The 18,847-nt window shown below is 40.0% G+C and overlaps 1 protein-coding gene across 2 annotated transcripts in view; it reads left to right on the top strand.

The window, feature by feature from the left end:
• The first annotated feature begins 15,735 nt into the window (after positions 1-15,735).
• Positions 15,736-18,847, top strand: part of Gtf2a1 (general transcription factor IIA subunit 1) — a 33,515-nt gene continuing 30,403 nt past the window's right edge. Inside the window, exon 1 of one of the 2 annotated variants that reach the window (XM_076848045.1) lies at positions 15,736-16,180. In XM_076848045.1, coding sequence (XP_076704160.1) covers positions 16,151-16,180 — 30 coding nt within the window. In that variant the 5' untranslated portion in view covers positions 15,736-16,150. Of the gene's footprint in view, positions 16,181-17,238; positions 17,333-18,847 lie in introns of those variants that run through there. The other variant, XM_076848046.1, reaches the window with a different exon arrangement.

An 18,847-nucleotide genomic window follows, 5' to 3' on the forward strand; every position in this document is an offset into this window, starting at 1 on the left:
TCTGCATTTATTTGTTAAAAATCATATAATTTGTTCTATAACTTTCCAGGGCCTGAACTTTGTTTATTGCATTCCTGATATGTACTTTAACATGTCCCTGTATCTTTTGCATGTTTTATGAACTTTTAATTGGATGTAGAAGATTGATCAGATACAGAGTTTTTATTTGGGGAGTGTAGTATTGTCAGGGCAAGATTATCTCAGATATGGTAGTGTGTTTTTCATTAGGAAGCACATAACATCTAGTTGTTTCTCCATCTCTTAATTTACTAGGGTTTGCAAAATGGTGAAATACTGTTACTCCTTATTTACTTCTTAGCAACAATGTATCTTTAAAAATAGAGAAACTTCTTTTCACCTACTGTATTAGTTTCTGGAGGGTGTTGTAATAAATTACTATAAACATAGTTCATAAATTAACAGAAGTTTATTCTGTCACAGTTCTAGAAGCCAGAAGTCCAAAATAAAAGTGTTGCAGGGTCTCACATCCTCTAGAGGAGAATCTATTCTTTGGCTCTTCCAACTTCTGGTGGTTGTTGGCATTCTTGGTGGCTACCAATATGCTTTGTGACTGCATCACTCCAATTTCGACCATTATATCATATTTCCTACTCCTTCTATTAACTTTGTTCTTTCTTTTAAAAGGACATTTGTCATTGATTTAGGGCCCACCTAGGTAATCTGACAATCCAAGATGATATCATCACAAAATCTTTTAAGTAAATTATACCAGTGGAGATTCTTTTCCTAAACAAGGCAACATTTACAGGTTCCAGAGATTAGGACATGGCCATATCTTTTTTTTGGAACAACCATTCAACCCACTATTCCTACTATTTGATACTTAGTGGTCCAGTTCATTTAGGAAAGGCTGGATAAGGCTTCCTTTTACTTACCAATCTTTAAATAATGAGTCATTTCCCTAGCATTCTTCAATGGGAATTTCGTATTTCATTCTTTTAGAAGCACTATAAGTAATGAATTTAAATATTTGATGTAATTCAGTTACTGCAAGTACTATCCTATTGATTCTCAAAGGCTAACTGAAATTTCTTCATGTTGGTTCCTGAAATTTTTGAGATGATAATATTAGTCTTCTAGATTCCTTCCAAGTTGAATTGTGTCCCTGAAAAAGATATGCTTAAAAATGTAGCTCCAAGTACCTCAGAAAGTAACCTTATTTGGGAATATAACTTTTCCAAAGGCAATCAAATTAAAATAAATTTGTCCCTAAGCCAATATGACTGATATAAAAAGGGAAATTTGGGTATAAAGACAGATGTACAGAGAGAAAATGATGTGAAGACATAGGAGAATGTCACATGAAAATGGAGGTAGAAATAGAACTGATGTACTTATAAACCAAGTATATTAGTCAGTTCTCTAGAGGAACAAAATCAACAGGACATATATTTTTATGATTATAAAAGCAGATTTATTAGATTGGCTTATATTATCAGAAGCAGGATAGTTCCACACTGGCCATCTGCATGCTGGAGAGCTGGAAAAATCATTAATTGCTCAGTCTATGATGATGGAGCCTCAGAACAACAGCAACCAATGATGCAGTACCAGCCTGAGACTGAAGGCCTAGAAACTGCCTCAAAGAATCACTATTCAGGGTCCATGCTGGAAGAGTGAAGAAGCTAGACCTCAATGTCCTTGGGCAATGGCAGCAACAATAGGTAGCACTGCTCAAAAAGAATGGAGCTTGCATCCAAAGCAGCTTTCTCATTCTTCTGCACTTTTTCTATTTATGTCCCTAGTCTATTGGACAGTGCCATCCATATAAGAACTGATATTAAGTTAATCAATATTGTCAATAAATATGGTGTTACAGAATAAAGGAATAAGAGAGGCAAGATGCACAAACATATTCTTTTTTTTTTTAGAGAGAGAGAGAGAGAGAGAGAACTTCTTTGATATTTATTTTTTAGTTTTCAGTGGACACAACATCTTTATTTTATTTTATTTTTATGTGGTGCTGAGGATCCAACCCAGCGCCCCATGCATGCCAGGAGAGCATGCTATCACTTGAGCTACGTCCCCAGCCCCCAAAATATTCTTAACAAAACAATATACACATTACAATTAACAGACCTTATTTTTAATCATGTGACCACAACTGATACTTTAACTACTTTCTCTTACCCATTTGGTATTCCGTCTATCTTCAGTGAGCACATCAGAGGGTCCTGGTTTTTACATGGAGGAATTATCCACATCTTCATTCCTAAAGGGTCTGAGACATTTATCATTTACCATGGATTGGATTGTTCTATTTCCTCTTGACCTTAATAACAGGATATTGTAATGCTAAGAGATGCCCCAAGGGATCTCCTATATTCCAGACACTCTTCCTTACCTCCACGGTGGAGTAATAGTTCTATTTATCCTTGGTAATCTGGATCAGTCACCCTTATCAACATGTAACTGCCTTCTTAACTTGATGACCAGAGGCATGAGGAGCCCAAAGTAGCCAAAAGGAAATCTTAACTTTTAGTTTAATGGAATCATTGCTGTGCCTCCTGGCAGAAGCTTCCCAGCTCTGGAACTAAGATTTCTAGACCAGCAGAGCATAAGGTTGTAGGGACAGGAAGCAAAATTTTTTCTAGCTGTTCACTAGGGGTAACAGTGAGTAGTACCATTCCTGTTTCTACCCCTTGATTCCTGGACCAGTGAATCCTAGCTATAGGAGATGTAGTACCACATAGTAATTGCTTAAAGATTATCCCACTACAGATCTATAGCCAAATTATGGTGCTTTAAAGTCACTTGGAGAAGTTCCTTTCTTTCTCTTTTTTTTCTTGTAGTTGTTGATGGACAGATGCCTTAATTTTATTTATTTTTATGTGGTGCCGAGGATCAAACCCATTGCCTCATACATGCTACGCAAGCACTGTGCCACTGAGCTACAGTCCCAACCGCAAGAAGTTCCTTTCTGGGCTATGTAATATTTAGTTAGATTGAGTTGCTTTGCTTTATTTTTGGTTTGGGGAGCTTCTTTTCAAAAGTTAATTTTTTATAACTAAGTAAAATATTTATATGTTTCCAGAGTCACTTCTAAAAAATTAAGTAGATTTCAATAAGTCTAGTTTCTTTTCCTGTCTTTTCCACACTATTTTCTCCTTGTTTTTGTAGGTAACCGTTTTTTTAATTGGTTGTTCAAAACATTACAAAGCTCTTGACATATCATATTTCATACATTAGATTCAAGTGGGTTATGAACTCCCATTTTTACCCCAAATACAGATTGCAGAATCACATCGGTTACACATCCACATTTTTACATAATGCCCTATTAGTAACTGTTGTATTCTGCTACCTTTCCTATCCTCTACTATCCCCCCTCCTCTCCCCTCCCATCTTCTCCCTCTACCCCACCTACTGTAATTCATTTCTCTCCTTGTTATTTTCCCATTCCCCTCACAACCTCTTTTATGTAATTTTGTATAACAATGAGGGTCTCCCTCCATTTCCATGCAATTTCCCTTTTCTCTCCCTTTCCCTCCCACCTCATGTATCTGTTTAATGTTAATCTTTTCTTCCTGCTCTTCCTCCCTGCTCTGTTCTTAGTTGCTCTCATTATATCAAAGAAGACATTTGGTATTTGTTTTTTAGGGATTGGCTAGCTTCACTAAGCATAATCTGCTCTAGTGCCATCCATTTCCCTGCAAATTCCATGATTTTGTCATTTTTTAGTGCTGCATAATACTCCATGGTGTATAAATGCCACATTTTTTTTTTATCCATTCATCTATTGAAGGGCATCTGGGTTGGTTCCACAGTCTAGCTATTGTGAATTGTGCTGCTATGAACATCGATGTGGCAGTATCCCTGTAGTACGCTCTTTTAAGATCTTCAGGGACTAGTCCGAGAAGGGCAATAGCTGGGTCAAATGTTGGTTCCATTCCCAGCTTTCCCAGGAATCTCCATACTGCTTTCCAAATTGGCCGCATCAATTTGCAGTCCCACCAGCAATGTACAAGAGTACCCTTTTCCCCACATCCTCGCCAGCACTTGTTGTTGTTTGACTTCATAATGGCTGCCAATCTTACTGGAGTGAGATGGTATCTTAGGGTGGTTTTGATTTGCATTTCTCTGACTGCTAGAGATGGTGAGCATTTTTTCATGTACTTGTTGATTGAGAAGTGTCTGTTCAGATCCTTGGCCCATTTGTTGATTGGGTTATTTGTTATCTTATTGTCTAATTTTTTGAGTTCTTTGTATACTCTGGATATTAGGGCTCTATCTGAAGTGTGAGGAGTAAAAATTTGTTCCCATGATGTAGGCTCCCTATTTACCTCTCTTATTGTTTCTCTTGCTGAGAAAAAAAACTTTTTAGTTTAAGTAAGTCCCATTTGTTGATTCTTGTTATTAACTCTTGTGCTATGGATGTCCTATTAAGGAATTTGGAGCCCGACTCCACAATATGTAGATCGGAGCCAACTTTTTCTTCTATCAGACACAGAATCTCTGATTTGATATCAAGCTCCTTGATCCATTTTGAGTTAACTTTTGTGCATGGCGAGAGGAGGGGATTCAGTTTCATTTTGTTGCATATGGATTTCCAGTTTTCCCAACACCATTTGTTGAAGATGCTATCCTTCCTCCATTGCATGCTTTTAGCCCCTTTATCAAATATAAGATAGTTGTAACTTTGTGGATTAGTCTCTGTGTTCTCTATTCTGTACCATTGGTCCACCCGCCTGTTTTGGTACCAGTACCATGCTGTTTTTGTTACTATTGCTCTGTAATATAGTTTGAAATCTGGTATCGCTATACCGCCTGATTCACTGTTCCTGCTTAGAATTGCTTTTGATATTCTGGGTCTTTTATTTTTCCATATGAATTTCATGATTGCTTTATCTATTTCTACAAGAAATGCCGTTGGGATTTTGATTGGCATTGCATTAAACCTATAGAGAACTTTTGGTAATATCGCCATTTTGATGATGTTAGTTCTGCCTATCCATGAACAGGGTATATTTTTCCATCTTCTAAGATCTTCTTCTATCTCTCTCTTTAGGGTTCTGTAGTTTTCATTGTATAAATCTTTCACCTCTTTTGTTAGGTTGATTCCCAAGTATTTTATTTTTTTTGAGGATATTGTGAATGGAGTGTTTTTCCTCATTTCCATTTCAGAAGTTTTGTTGCTGATATACAGAAATGCCTTTGATTTATGCGTGTTGATTTTATATCCTGCCACTTTGCTGAATTCATTTATTAGTTCTAGTAGTTTTTTTGTAGACCCTTTTGGGTCTTCTAGGTATAGAATCATGTCATCCACAAATAGTGATAGTTTAAGTTCTTCTTTTCCTATTTTTATGCCTTTAATTTCTTTCGTCTGTCTAATTGCTGTGGCCAGTGTTTCGAGAACTATGTTGAACAGAAGTGGTGAGAGAGGGCATCCCTGTCTTGTTCCAGATTTTAGAGGGAATGCCTTCAATTTTTCTCCATTCAGAATTATGCTAGCCTGAGGCTTAGTATAGATAGCTTTTACAATGTTGAGGTAAGTTCCTGTTATCCCTAGTTTTTCTAATGTTTTGAACATAAAGGGATGCTGTACTTTGTCGAATGCTTTTTCTGGGTCTATCGAGATGATCATATGGTTCTTATCTTTAAGTCTATTGATGTGGTGAATAACATTTATTGATTTCCGTATATTGAACCATCCTTGCATCCCATGGATGAATCCTACTTGATCATGGTGCACAATTTTTTTGATGTGCCTTTGTATCCGATTCGCCAGAATTTTATTGAGGATTTTTACATCTAGGTTCATCAGAGATATTGGTCTGTAGTTTTCTTTCTTTGAGGTGTCTTTGTCTGGTTTCGGAATCAGGGTGATGTTGGCCTCATAGAATGAATTTGGAAGAGCTCCCTCTTTTTCTATTTCCTGAAATAACTTGAAAAGTATTGGTATTAATTCTTCTTTAAAGGTTTTTTAAAACTCCGCTGTATACCCATCCGGTCCTGGGCTTTTCTTGGTTGGTAGTCTTTTGATTGCCTCTTCTATTTCATCCATTGATATTGGTCTGTTCAAATTGTGTGTATCCTCCTGACTCAGTCTGGGCAAATCATATGACTTAAGAAATTTATCGATGTCTTCACTATCTTCTATTTTATTGGAATATAGGTTTTCAAAATAATTTCTAATGGTCTTCTGTATTTCTGTAGCATCTGTTGTGATATTGCCTTTTTCATCCCGTATGTTAGTAATTTGAGTTCTCTCTCTTCTTCTCTTTGTTAGCATGGCTAAGGGTCTGTCGGTCTTATTTATTTTTTCGAAGAACCAACTTTTAGTTTTGTTAATTTTTTTCAATAGTTTCTTTTGTTTCAATTTTGTTGATTTCTGCTCTGATTTTAATTATTTCTTGCTTTCTGCTACATTTGTTGTTGTTTTGCTCTTCCTTTTCTAGGGCTTTGAGATGAAGTGTGAGCTCATTTATTTGTTGGTTTTTTCTTTTTTTGAGGAATGACCTCCAGGAGATGAATTTCCCTCTTAAAACTGCTTTCATTGTATCCCATAGATTCCGATATGTTGTGTCTGTATTTTCATTTATCTCTAAGAATTTTTTGATTTCCTCCTTTATGTCCTCTGTAACCCAATGATCATTCAGTAACATATTGTTCATTTTCCATGTGATGTAGGATTTTTCCTTCCTTCTTTTATCATTGATTTCCAGTTTCATTCCAGTATGATCAGATAAAATGCATGGTATTATCTCCACCCCTTTATATTTACTGAGGGTTGCCCTATGGCATAATATATGTTCTATTTTTGAGAAGGATCCATGTGCTGCTGAGAAAAAAGTATATCCACTTAATTATGGTTGATATATTCTATATATGTCAGTTAAGTCTAGGATATTGAGTTCTATAGTTTCTTTATTCAACTTTTGTTTGGAGGATCTGTCCAATGGTGAGAGAGGTGTGTTGAAGTCACCCATAATTATTGTGTTGTGGTCTATTTGATTCTTGAACTTGAGGAGAATTTGTTTTATGAACGTCGCAGCACCATTATTTGGTGCATAAATAAATATTGATAATTGTTATGTCTTGTTGGTGAATGGTACCTTTTAACAGTATATAATGTCCTTCCTTATCACTTTTGATTAACTTAGTCTTGAAGTTGATTTTATTCGATATGAGGATGGCCACCCCTGCTTGCTTACGAGGACCGTGTGCGTGGTATATTTTTTCCCAACCTTTCACCTTCAGCCTGTGTATGTCTTTTCCAATCAGATGTGTCTCCTGGAGGCAGCATATTGTTAGATTTGTTTTTTTAATCCATGTTACCAGCCTATGTCGCTTTATTGGAGAGTTTAAGCCATTAACGTTTAGAGTTACTATTGATATATGGTTTGTACTTCCAGCCATGTTTGATTATTTATCTTTTTTTTTTTAATTTAGTTTGTTTCTCCATGATTAGCTTTCCCCCCCGCCCTCTGTCTTTACCGAGGCACTTCCTACTGATGCTTTTGGTTATTGTTTTTTATTTCTTTCTCATGTAGTGTTTTGCTCAAGATGCTTTGCAATGCTGGTTTTCTGGCTGCAAATTCTTTTAGCTTTTGTTTATCATAAAAGATTTTTATTTCATTGTCCTACCTGAAGCTTAATTTTGCTGGACACAGAAATCTTGGTTGGCATCCATTGTCTTTCAGTGTTTGAAATACGTTGTTCCAGGATCTTCTCGCTTTCAGCATCTGTGATGAAAAATCCGTTGTTAACCTTATTGTTTTACCCCTGAATGTAATCTGCCTCCTTTCTCTTGTAGCTTTTAATATTTTCTCTTCATTCTGTATATTGGATATCTTCATAACAATGTGTCTTGGCGTTGTTCTACTGTGATTTTGTGTGCTCGGTGTCCTGTATGCATTTACAATTTGTATATCTGTTTCCTTTCTTATTTCTGGAAAGCTTTCTGTAATTATTTCATTCAGCAGGTTACTCATTCCCTTGGTTTGAATCTCTATACCTTCCTCTATCCTTATGACTCGTAAGTTTGTTTTTTTTATGTTATCCCATATCTCTTGGATGTTTTTCTCGTGATTTTTTACCAGCCTTTCTGAGTTGGCTAGACTCTTTTCAAGATGATATATTTTGTCTTCATTATCTGATGTTCTGGCTTCTACTTGCTCCACTCTGTTAGTGATACTCTCATTTGAGTTTTTAATTTGGTTTATAATTTCCTTCATTTCTAGAATTATTGTTTGATTTTTTTTTATTATCTCTGTCTCCTGATAAAGATGCTTAACTTCTTCTTTTATCTGTTTATGTAATTCATTTTCAATGTGTTCTTTCACTGTTTGAATTTGCTGTCTCGTATCCTCTTTAAGGTTCCATTCCATCTGTCTAAGGTATTCCTTGAGTTCTTTATATGACCATTTTTCTGATGACTCTAGGTCCTCTTGAATATTTAGGCTGTCCTGCATTGTTTGTACTCCTTTTCTTCCTTGATTTTTCATGCTGCTCATGTTACTTCTTGTTCTGTTTGACTGCTGAGTTACTGTTTACTGCTATAAATTTATTTGATGCTTGGGAAAAAAGATATTAGAAGGGAAGGGAAGTAGTCACTAAAGAGAATCAGAGTAAGCAGGTAGAATATAAGGAAGGGGGAATAAGAAAATTGAAAAGAAAAGACAATAGAAAAAAAATAGAAAAGAAAAAAGAAAAAAAAATTAAAAAAATAATAAAAAAATGAAAATTAAAGTTTAAAAAAATAATAATAAAATAAAAAAATTTAAAAAAATAATTTAAAAAACAATAACAAAAAAATGAAAATTAAAAAAAACCCAAATTAAAAAAAAATTAATAAATGCAGTCTTAGAGTTTGCTTAACTTATCTTCCAGTAGGTGGAGCTGTGCCCACTGGGCCAAGCTTCTCCTCTCAATAGGCAGGAACCAATCACTGTGCAGCAGCTCTTCCTCCCAGACTGGGCGGGTCTCCAATCCTGAGTGCCTAGGGCCTTCTCTTGTGTCTAGTCACTTCCCCACTTTTCCTCAAGCCAGGCCCTGCTCACTGGTGATGCTCACCACAATACTGGCTACACGCCGGATCTGCTGCTCCTGGAAGCCCTGTTTTCATGAATGTCTGGGCACACTCTCCCTGTTTGCCATTCCTTCAGACCCTAAGTTTATAGAGCTTGGGGCTGAGAACCCCCAGCGAATTTGCTTGCCCTCCGGTAGCCACGCCCCTGATAGCTGGTGCAAGAGACCTCAGTTGTCAGCACTGGTGGGAGCGGTAGCCGGGAGTTCCCGGCCGCGAGTCCCGTGCCATTCCTGATTCCCTCAGTCTGGCTATCACGCTCACGGGAGAGCTGGGAGGGGCCCTTAAGGTTTCCCCGCTGTGTGGAGAGGGAAGGCTAGGGGATTACACACCTGTCACTGCTAGTGATGTCAGTTCTCTGCCATGGTGGTATCCCATGCAAATGGTGACAGTTCGTTCCCTTTGCTGGGTGACCAATGCAACGGGTGGGTCCTGACTGTCTCTCCCAAGCCCCGTTTCAATCCTGTGGCCACTGCCTATGAAGGCTTGGTTGGCTTTTACCTCCGTAAGTTCAGAAGGGCCGACCCGTTGTTTCAGTGGGGTCATTAGTGCTGAGTCCAAGCAGTTTGGCTGCAAGAAGCAGGCGAACGGGAGCTTGAATGCAGCCGATCCGGGCTCAGTGTGTGTTCTGAGAGGCCCAGACTATTCGCCCCAGATCCACGTCAGCTCAGCATTGCCTCGTGATCCTGAGCAAACAGCATTTAGACAGTTTACGACTCCCTATGCCCACGCAGCTGAAGAGGTCAGAGACTTGATCTCTCAGCGCCATGTTGGATCCTCCCCAACCTTTGTTTGTTTAAACTATGGTTTCTTTTTAAAATCTAAGCAAGCTTAATATGCACATTTATATATTCTTTTCTTAAATGATGACATACAAGGAACACTTTTTTCTATCTTGCTTTTTTTTTTTTTAACATAACACTATACCCCAAAGACCATTCCACAGTAGTCCAGAGAGAGAATCCCCACTTTTGTTGCAGTTGTCTAGTACTCTCTTGTGTACATGTACCATAGTTTTTATTCAGCCTATTTCTTTATGTGGACATGTGGGACATGGACATACAATCTCTTTATGTGAAATCTTTTTTTTTTCTTTTTTTGATGTTATAAGCAGTATCACAATGGAGTCCTAGGAATGGCATTACTGAATTAATGGATAAATTCACATATAATTTTTGTTAGATACAGTAGGGAACATGTGTAACTAACTAGCTTGATAAATTCCAACAATAAGCCAGCTTTCAGTTCAAGGAGTCATAGCTAATGGCAGCATATAATTATTATATTTACATGCAAAAATTATGCTGCATACTCATGATCTAAGGTATAAAAATTTGCCCAACTACTGCATAAATTAGTCACTAACTACTGGCATCACCAAATGGAAGTGTTCCTATAAAGTGAGTTAAAAAGACCTTTCCTCTGCTTTGCTGATATTGGTGTACTTGTTATACATGTATCATTACTAATAAAAACATCCACTGAGTACTTGTCAAAGCACTTTCAAGTATTTTTGATCTTCTCAACAATCATAGGTTGATGATTATAATTCCATCTTACTGAACAGAGAAGATTAGTTATAGCAGACAATAATACAATAAATTAGTGGCAGAGTCAAGTCCTATTCTACCAAAACTCCATGCTAAATTATGTTTCTAAGCCACCAAGCTGCTTATATATATTGAGGATATATGAGAACTGCAAGTTGGTTGTTGTTTTTAGATATTAAGTAGCAGTTTTGAATTATAAGAGAGGAAGAGAACACTAAAAATTTTTAAAATTTCCTCCTCACATATAGTATTAATGAATCCATTTTCTGTTCTATAACAAAATACATGCAGTTGGAAAATGTGTAAAGAAAAGAGGTCTATTTAGCTGTTTCATAGGCTGAAAGTCCATGCTTGGTTGGCCTCATTTGTTCTGTCATGGTGAAGGTGTCATGGGAGTGCATACCAGAAGGGGTGAACAAATGGCAAGACAAAAAGCCAGAGACTAGGGAAGAACTAGTCTTGCTCCTTTATAAAAACTCACTTTTAGGAGAACAACTCACTCTGTGCCAGACAAGTATCAATCTCTACATTTTCCCCCACCTCTGGTATTGCAGATTGAACTCAGGGGAATTTTACCACTGAGCAATAGCCCCAGCCCTTTTTATTTTTTGTTTTGAGACAGGGTCTCGCTAAATTGCTTGGCCTTGCTGAGTTGCTGAGGCTGGGTTTGAACTTAAGAGCCTCCTGCCTCAGCCTCCTGAGTTCGGATTACAGGTGCACAAACCATGCCTGGCTCCAGTATCAATCTCTTCTAATGATAGTGGCCACAGTGACAAAATTGCCTTGCATGTAGGCCCAACCTCTTCAAAGCTCCACATTGCCACGCTAAGAACAAAGTTTCCTTCCTATACTTGAAACCTTGGGGGCCAAACTATAAGCAAATCATAGCACATGTACAGAAGTAATTTGTGGAGGCCACAATTTCTTCTTTCATATACCATACCAAAAATTACTGCATGTGAAAATTTTCCTTTTCCTTTTTTTTTTTTTTTAAGCAAAAACCTAAAAACAAAAAACAAAAAACTGCAACCAAACAAACAGATGCAATTTAAATACATTAAAATTGTTTTGGTAAGACTGAAAAACAGCAGCGTATTTTTAATAACCTAATTGAATCCTATTGAGCTGGGTGTGGTGTCATGTGCCTGTAATCCCATCGACTCAGAAGGCTGAGGGAGGAGGTTCACAAGTTCAAAATCAGCCTCAGTAACTTATGGAGGCCCAAAGCATCATAGTGAGATCATCTCAAAAAAATAAAAAGGGCTGGGGATGTGGCTGTGGTTAAGTGCCTCTGGCTCAATCCCTGGTATCCACCCCCGCCGACCCCCCAAAACTGAAAAGAATGCTGCAATTGTGCACTATATTTTATAATAGGAACTTTTATTATGATTAGTAGTAGGTGAAAAGGAAAGCTTTTTCACTCTAATATTCTCCTAAAGTACAGTTGCTGAGTATGTAAGAGCTGTGTGATGCCTAAATATATTAGATTATTGTTTTATTATTTAAGAAAATGGAGATAAAGGAATGTTACAAGGTTTTAGTTTAAGCCTCTTTCCATGATCAGCCGTTTTTGATTTTTTTTTCTTGGTATTATTGCTAAAATATTCATTTGAACAGTAAAATATTTAAATGCCTGGATACCAAGGTTTGGTATCATTTTGTTTAGCATACATCACAATTTATATATTGATTGTTTTCTTTTGTAGCTATCCAGTGTCTAGAGAGTATATTAACATATAAAAAAGAGAGGAGTTAACTTTTTATCTTCCCAAATAAAACATTTTGAAGATAGGAAAAAAGATTCATCACAAAGAAAAAAGCATTATAATATATCTGTCTATACATGGCTGCCACAAAATATGAGTTTGCATTTTGGAAATCTAGTATGCTTTATATAAATAACTATTAAAATTATGTTACTCAAGCTTTTGGGAACAAAGAATTAGAAGTTCAGATAAAAACTATTTAAATATGACACTAAATCTAGACCTTTAAAAAAAAACAAAAACAAAAGAACTTTGTTTTGTGTGTGTGTGGTGCTGAGGATCCAACGTGGTGCCTCACACATGCTAGGCAAGCGCTCTACCACTGAACCACAACCCCAGCCCTAAATCTAGTCTTATATGGGAAAATTTTCCTACTTACAAATTTTCAATTTTGTAAAACAAAGGACCGTAGCTTCCATAGATTTAGGCCCACAATTTTGATATCTGAGTAGAAAATATCACTTTCTGAAACTAAATTGGCACATATGTATTGTTGAGAGCCACAGTTTAGTCAGAATGACGCCTGGCATTTTGCTAGAGGGAATGGTTGAAAGGTAACCCTGCTCTGGGATTAGGGTGGATCCTGGGTGGGGGGGAAATAGGGCGGCTCCAGGATTAGGGTAGATCCTGCTGGGATTAGGGCGGATCCTGCTGCCTCTGGGGCCCACTACTTTGGAGTTGGGGGGGGGGGTGTTCCGGAGAATTGACTCACGGAGCTGGTGGAGGGAGTGTGTTCCCGGAAAGTGTGTGTAAAGGGCCAGTGAAAGTTCCAGAATAAAGAGTTGCTGTTTGAACCTACAAGGCTTTGTGGCGGCTGGGTTATTTTGTGCCCAGACAGACTGCAGCATATTGTGACTGAAAGTATATTGCAGCTAAAGGAAGAATTGGAAAACCAATAAATTGGAATGAAATTCATGATGATTACCAGATGTCAGGTTCATGGGCTGGAAAAAGAAAGAAATTTGGGTAAATTTTAATCAAGTGCTTAGGCATTGTTACAATCTAAAAGGTGTAAAAAGACATAGAGTATACAGGAAGTCTGAAAGTTTTAAAGAGGTCTTTTATCCATACTCCATTATTCATAAATCAGACCCAATAGAACATACATCTCATCAATTTTGGTATAGAAGATTTTTGAAGAAAACAAATTTCACAGATTTACTTCCAGGTCCTGTTTGTAGTGTTCTTAAATTTAATTGATGGCAAAAACACCTGACTGCTTAGTTAAGAATACCAAATGGGAAGGAAGAAAAAATAGGTGGAAGGTGAGGAACTCCATATGTGAACACTTGGTAATATGTACATAAAGAGGAAACCAAAAGTCCTCTTAAAATAATATGTAGTAAATGTAAGGTCCTTGCTTAGCATCTGGATGGCCATATTAAGTGACAGCTGCCATTTTAAGAAAAATTCTGCTTTCCCCACCCAAGAGCATTTCTGAGAAAGTCTCACCACTCCTTCATACCAACCCAACCCTTCACACACACACAGCCCCCAATCCCTGAGCCTGCCCCCATAAAAGTCCCAAACCCCAAGCCCGTTTTGCCACTCTCTGCCTATGGAGAGATGGCCTTTATTTGTCAGCTCTGACAAATAAACTCTTGTGTGTATGGATCTCTGCCTGGTCTCCCTCTTTTATTTCTTGCTCACCTGTCTCAGGTTCCTCACTTTCCTTTCAGTAAGACTTGCCAGGAATGCTACTGTTCATTTTTCAGGCTAGTATAATTTTTTAGGCTATCATCTGAATATTATAATTTCTGATAGAATTATAACTTCATATACTATGAACACTGATTTCCTGTGAACTTTTTTTTCTTTAAGTGCTACAGACCAGGCAACTCTGCAGAGAACTGTGGTGCAAATGTTAAGTTGGTGTTAAAAGAAATCTTGACGTTAATAGACATTCTCTTCATCCATTCACAACCTTATTTACTATCTTCCATTTTCTGAGTATTAGTACTATTCCCTTGAGTTCCTGGTAGGCTACATCTTTTCCTCTCTGGTAGGATGTCTTTGATAGTCCTCAAATCTGATTTTACTGGTACAAAACTTTGTTTTGCTTTGTCTTTTTTTAAAGTTTTTTTTTTTTTTAGTTGTAGATGGATACAATACCTTTATTTTATTCATTTATTTTTATGTGGTGCTGAGGATGAACCCAGGGCCTCACATGTGCTAGGCAAGCCTCTACCACTGAGCTACAACTCCAGCCTCTTTGCTTTGTCTTTTGAGTATAAACTCCCTCAGGCTTCCTGATTGCATTTCTTGTTTTCTCTCAAAATTCCTAGAATGGAAAAATCAGGTATTGTGAATTCTGCCTTCTAAACAGAACATTCTTTATTCTGCAACGAAATGGTAATACAAAGGAAGGATTCACTTGAGTGGCGGAGGTCAAAAGCCTATGGAATTGCACCCCAAGATATGGACAAACTGCCTACTCCTAGCAGCAAGAGACCATGTGAGTTGGCGGGTCGAGGATATGTATTTTAGATGTGGTTGGTCATTATACGCTCGCCATGAGGAGTCACAGTACTTTGCAAATAGGATTAAAAAAACAACAAGGAAAGTTGTACTGTCATCATCCAGTTTTGTTTTATGGCATTTCCACCACCGTAAGAAGTCATTTAAAGTACCTGGGATAGTAGAGTCCGACCCTTTGCGGCACTTTAAGCCCAGAGACTTCCTAGCGGGACTCTGTAGAGACAACAGACGGCTCCTGGGGTTTCTAATTCTAGAATGTGGGAACAGTCGGCCCAAGTCGGCTTTCATCCCCTTTTAAAACACATACACAATTCCGCGTGCTAAAGGCCCAGCCTCTGGTAGAGGCGCGCAGAAAGGATGCTCGAAATCTGAGCTCACGAATCCAGAGATGACTCCGCATTTAAAATTCAGTTCCGAGTACGAGCGCGCCAGGGGGCGGAAGCCGCGCCACGTGACCGGCCCTCCTGCGTGGCCATTAATACCGAGGCATTCGCCACTGCCGCTGCCACATTTCCTAGCTCCTAAAGCGAGGGGCAACCCTGAAACATCTGAGGAGGCGGTCCAATTAGCTCTGAACTCAGGGTCACTAGAACTCGGGCCTCGTCCAGCAATGCTTTCAAAATCCCTCGTAGGCAAAGGGCTGTCAGAAACTTCCGCCTGGGTGCCAAACACGTGACCGCGTGAGTGTAGGGGAGGCGGAGGGCGGCCTTCACAACTCCAGTCCCGGGCCTCCGCCCTTCACGGCGCGCGACGACGCTGCTCACGGCGGCCTCCGCCCTGGCGCGCCTGCGCACGCGGCTCTCGCGGTGTCTCGCGCTCGGCCCCGCCCACCTCTGCCCCCGCCCTTTCCGCCCCTCCCTCCCCCTCCGCCCTGTCTCTCGGCGGCGGCGGCGGCGGCGGCGGCTCGCGCAGCTTGTTGGCTCGCTATATAAAGGGGAGAAGCAGGCGGACCGGACGGCTGGAGCTGCAGCCGGTGGCGGCAGCGGCGGCGCGGGGAGCGGCGACCGGTGTTGGTTTCCCTCCTTGGCGCCGGGCGGGGAGCGGGCAACGCCCCCCGGACCCCTGAAGGGTCGTGGCTTTTTTAAAGGCGATTCTCGAGGTTTTTAGCCCGGGAGGAGTACCCCCCTCCTCCTAATCTCACCGCTACCCTTACTCCTTCAGGATCGATTTTGTTTTAAATTTTTGCCCCAGTCTTGCGGTGGCTTGGGTCACCCTTCAGGTCTTCGTTTGTTTCTTTTTTTTTCTTTTTGGTTTTGTTTTCTTTTCTCGAGGTTGCCCCCCTCTTGTTTGTGTTGTGTGTGGAAATGGCGAACTCGGCAAATACAAACACCGTGGTAAGGACGTGGTTCGGTGGCCGGCGGGGGCTTCGTTCCGGCGGCAGCAACGGCCGGACCGGGCGGGGGCGGGGACGGCGGCGACTCCGGGCCTCGACTCTCCGTCGCCCGCGAGGCCGCCGCCGCCGCCGCCGCCGCTTCCCGCCTCGGGCGGACCGGGCTGGGGTGGCGGGCGCGGGGGGGCGCCGAGGGCTCGCGGCGGCGGGAGGGCGGGGGCGCCAGCGGGCCTGGGGCCTCCGCGGGCGGACCGGGCCGCGCAGGCGGTTGGGCCCGGGCGGGCGCGCGGCCCCGACCCCGGCCCCCGTCGCCGGGAGGGCGGGCGGGAGCGAGTCGCCGCGTCCCCGGCGGGGGCCCGGCTGTCCGCTGGCTCGACGAGGCTCCCCGAGCGGCCGCGCATCCAAAGCCGAGCCTAGGGAATTGGGCGAGCCCCCGAGACCCACTTTAGTGCAGTGGAAGATTGACGGTTACTCTCAGGGTTACTTTGGGTTTCTCTGGCGGTTGTGCTTTGGGAACCATCTCTGGGGCCATTTTATGCTCTTTTTAAAAAAAAAAAAAGGACGAAGGTTGAAAAGCACTTATCTCAGTTCCTTCCGCACGGGTAAAATGGCGAAGGGGAAGCAAAAGCCCCATCGTATCTTCGACTAGCAAAAGCACCGAAACAAACAAAAAAGCCTTCAGTGGTCAAAGTGTCTCCCGCTTTCGCCCTGGAATTTGCCTACTTCTTCCCGCTTGTCCCTTTTTGGTTACTTGCGATCACGTAGGTTTGCAAAAAGCAGTCACATAAATAACCTTTTCAGTCACCAACGCAATGTGATCACTAGTCCACCCAACTCTTTAATTATTTTATTATGACAATAAAACACGTTTTTGCCCGATCCCAAATGCCGCAGACAAGCCCGCGGCCGCGCGACACAGTACCGTTGGCGACTCGGGTTGATCCATCATGGCTGCGGCCGCTTACCCTGCTTTTCAGTCCCTGAGCCTTGTGGTCCTCCTCCCTTTGGCTGCCCTGTTTATATAGAGCCATTGCCGCTCTCTAATATAGACTCTGCCAGGATGGGAAGGTGCTTTTCAGGCCTACGTCACCGCCTCTCCATTTAAACACCAGATCCGGCTTTAAATAGTGAGAGCTGCTGAGAGCGGGGCTGGGAGGTGCGTGCTCCCGAGGCGAGAGGCGGGCGCGTGCAGAGCTCTATTTATTTCTAGGTCCTTTTCTAACGCTGTAATTTTGCATCCTGCTGGGGCCGCTTAAAAGCCCCAAGTTTTTGTTTTGTTGCAACACCTAGGGTTTGCTTTCATTGTTCAGAGAAATACGCCCAGCTGCCGGCTCATTTTTTAGATTTTTTAAAAATTTAAAATCACATGACATTTTTCTTGGATTGGAAGGTGTCTTATTGTCGGAAAATTTTCAAACGCTTTTCTATATTAAATGCTAGCTATAATGGACTGCATGGGTTTGAGTTTACTGTTCACCAAGTATTCAGGAAATATGTTACAACTATATCATAATATTTTCTCATGTTTTCCTATAATTATCCTAGAAACGAAGCTTTTCAAAGAAATAGGCAAGTGGCTAAAGCCCATATAGGATTTAATGTCCACAGTACACTGATGGGTAAGGGGAAATGCAGTGAGAGACGGCAAACTGCATTTTAAAAAATTAAAATTCTAAGTAGGCCGTGTTTTTATTGCGTTGGATATTAACCTGGTGCCCAGTATAGAAATTAATTTACTTTCCACCCTGCATAAAAGAATTAACGTTTTTGAAAGGAAACTTCTAATTAATCACTCCATAATGTCACCGGTTTTAAAGTTTGCAGTATTTGCTTTTTTAAAAAATCTGGACAAACTTAAATTATCTTCTGTATAATGAAAACTTTGGCCCAAGTGAAGTTCAGAAATTTAAGTAATAAATTAGATATTGCTTATTTCAAACAGTGCCTGTATACCCACATGCTTTTAAGAAAAAATCAATATTTTGAGAACTTTTCACATTGTAAACAACTGCTAAATTATTCTTTATGCATATACTCTGTGACAGACTACACGTTTCTCTTGTGCAACCATAGTGCTTCTAAATTGGTTAAGTGTCCCGGTTGTGGTTCATTAAGACACAAAAGCAAAATCTTAAAGCATGAATGAATCATTAAATAGGAAGTACCAGAAAAAAGCAGATTTGTGTTTATAAATGTCTGAAATACTAAGCAGAAATGTTTTATTTAGGATAACTGACTTCAGATCAAAATGTCTATAGTTTCCTGGAAAAATAATTGATTTATCCTACCTATTTAAAATTACATTGCCTGTGTGATGTCCAGAGAAGTCATTGGTAGAAAGCACTCTAGTTGTACATTTGTAATTCGGTAGTTAAATTACCATGGATAAGATAATCCGCCACCAGATATACTTTATATAGAAGAAGAATGTTTAAAAGTAAGGAGGGACTAGAGAGATTCTCTTTTTACAGATTAAGTTTATTGAGGCAGAGTTGGCATAATAAAAAAAGTAGATTAGTGAGTGAAACAGTAAGGATATTTGAACTGTCCTGGTTGTAAAGAAAAGGAATTAATAGGTTTTAATGGTTGAGATACATTGTACAGGACAAACCAGTATTTTTGGCTAGGAAGGATATATTTTCTTAGAAGGTTCCCTGTGATAACAGTATTG

This window comes from Callospermophilus lateralis, chromosome 3 (assembly GCF_048772815.1).
Source record: "Callospermophilus lateralis isolate mCalLat2 chromosome 3, mCalLat2.hap1, whole genome shotgun sequence".
NCBI classification, from domain to species: domain Eukaryota; kingdom Metazoa; phylum Chordata; class Mammalia; order Rodentia; family Sciuridae; genus Callospermophilus; species Callospermophilus lateralis.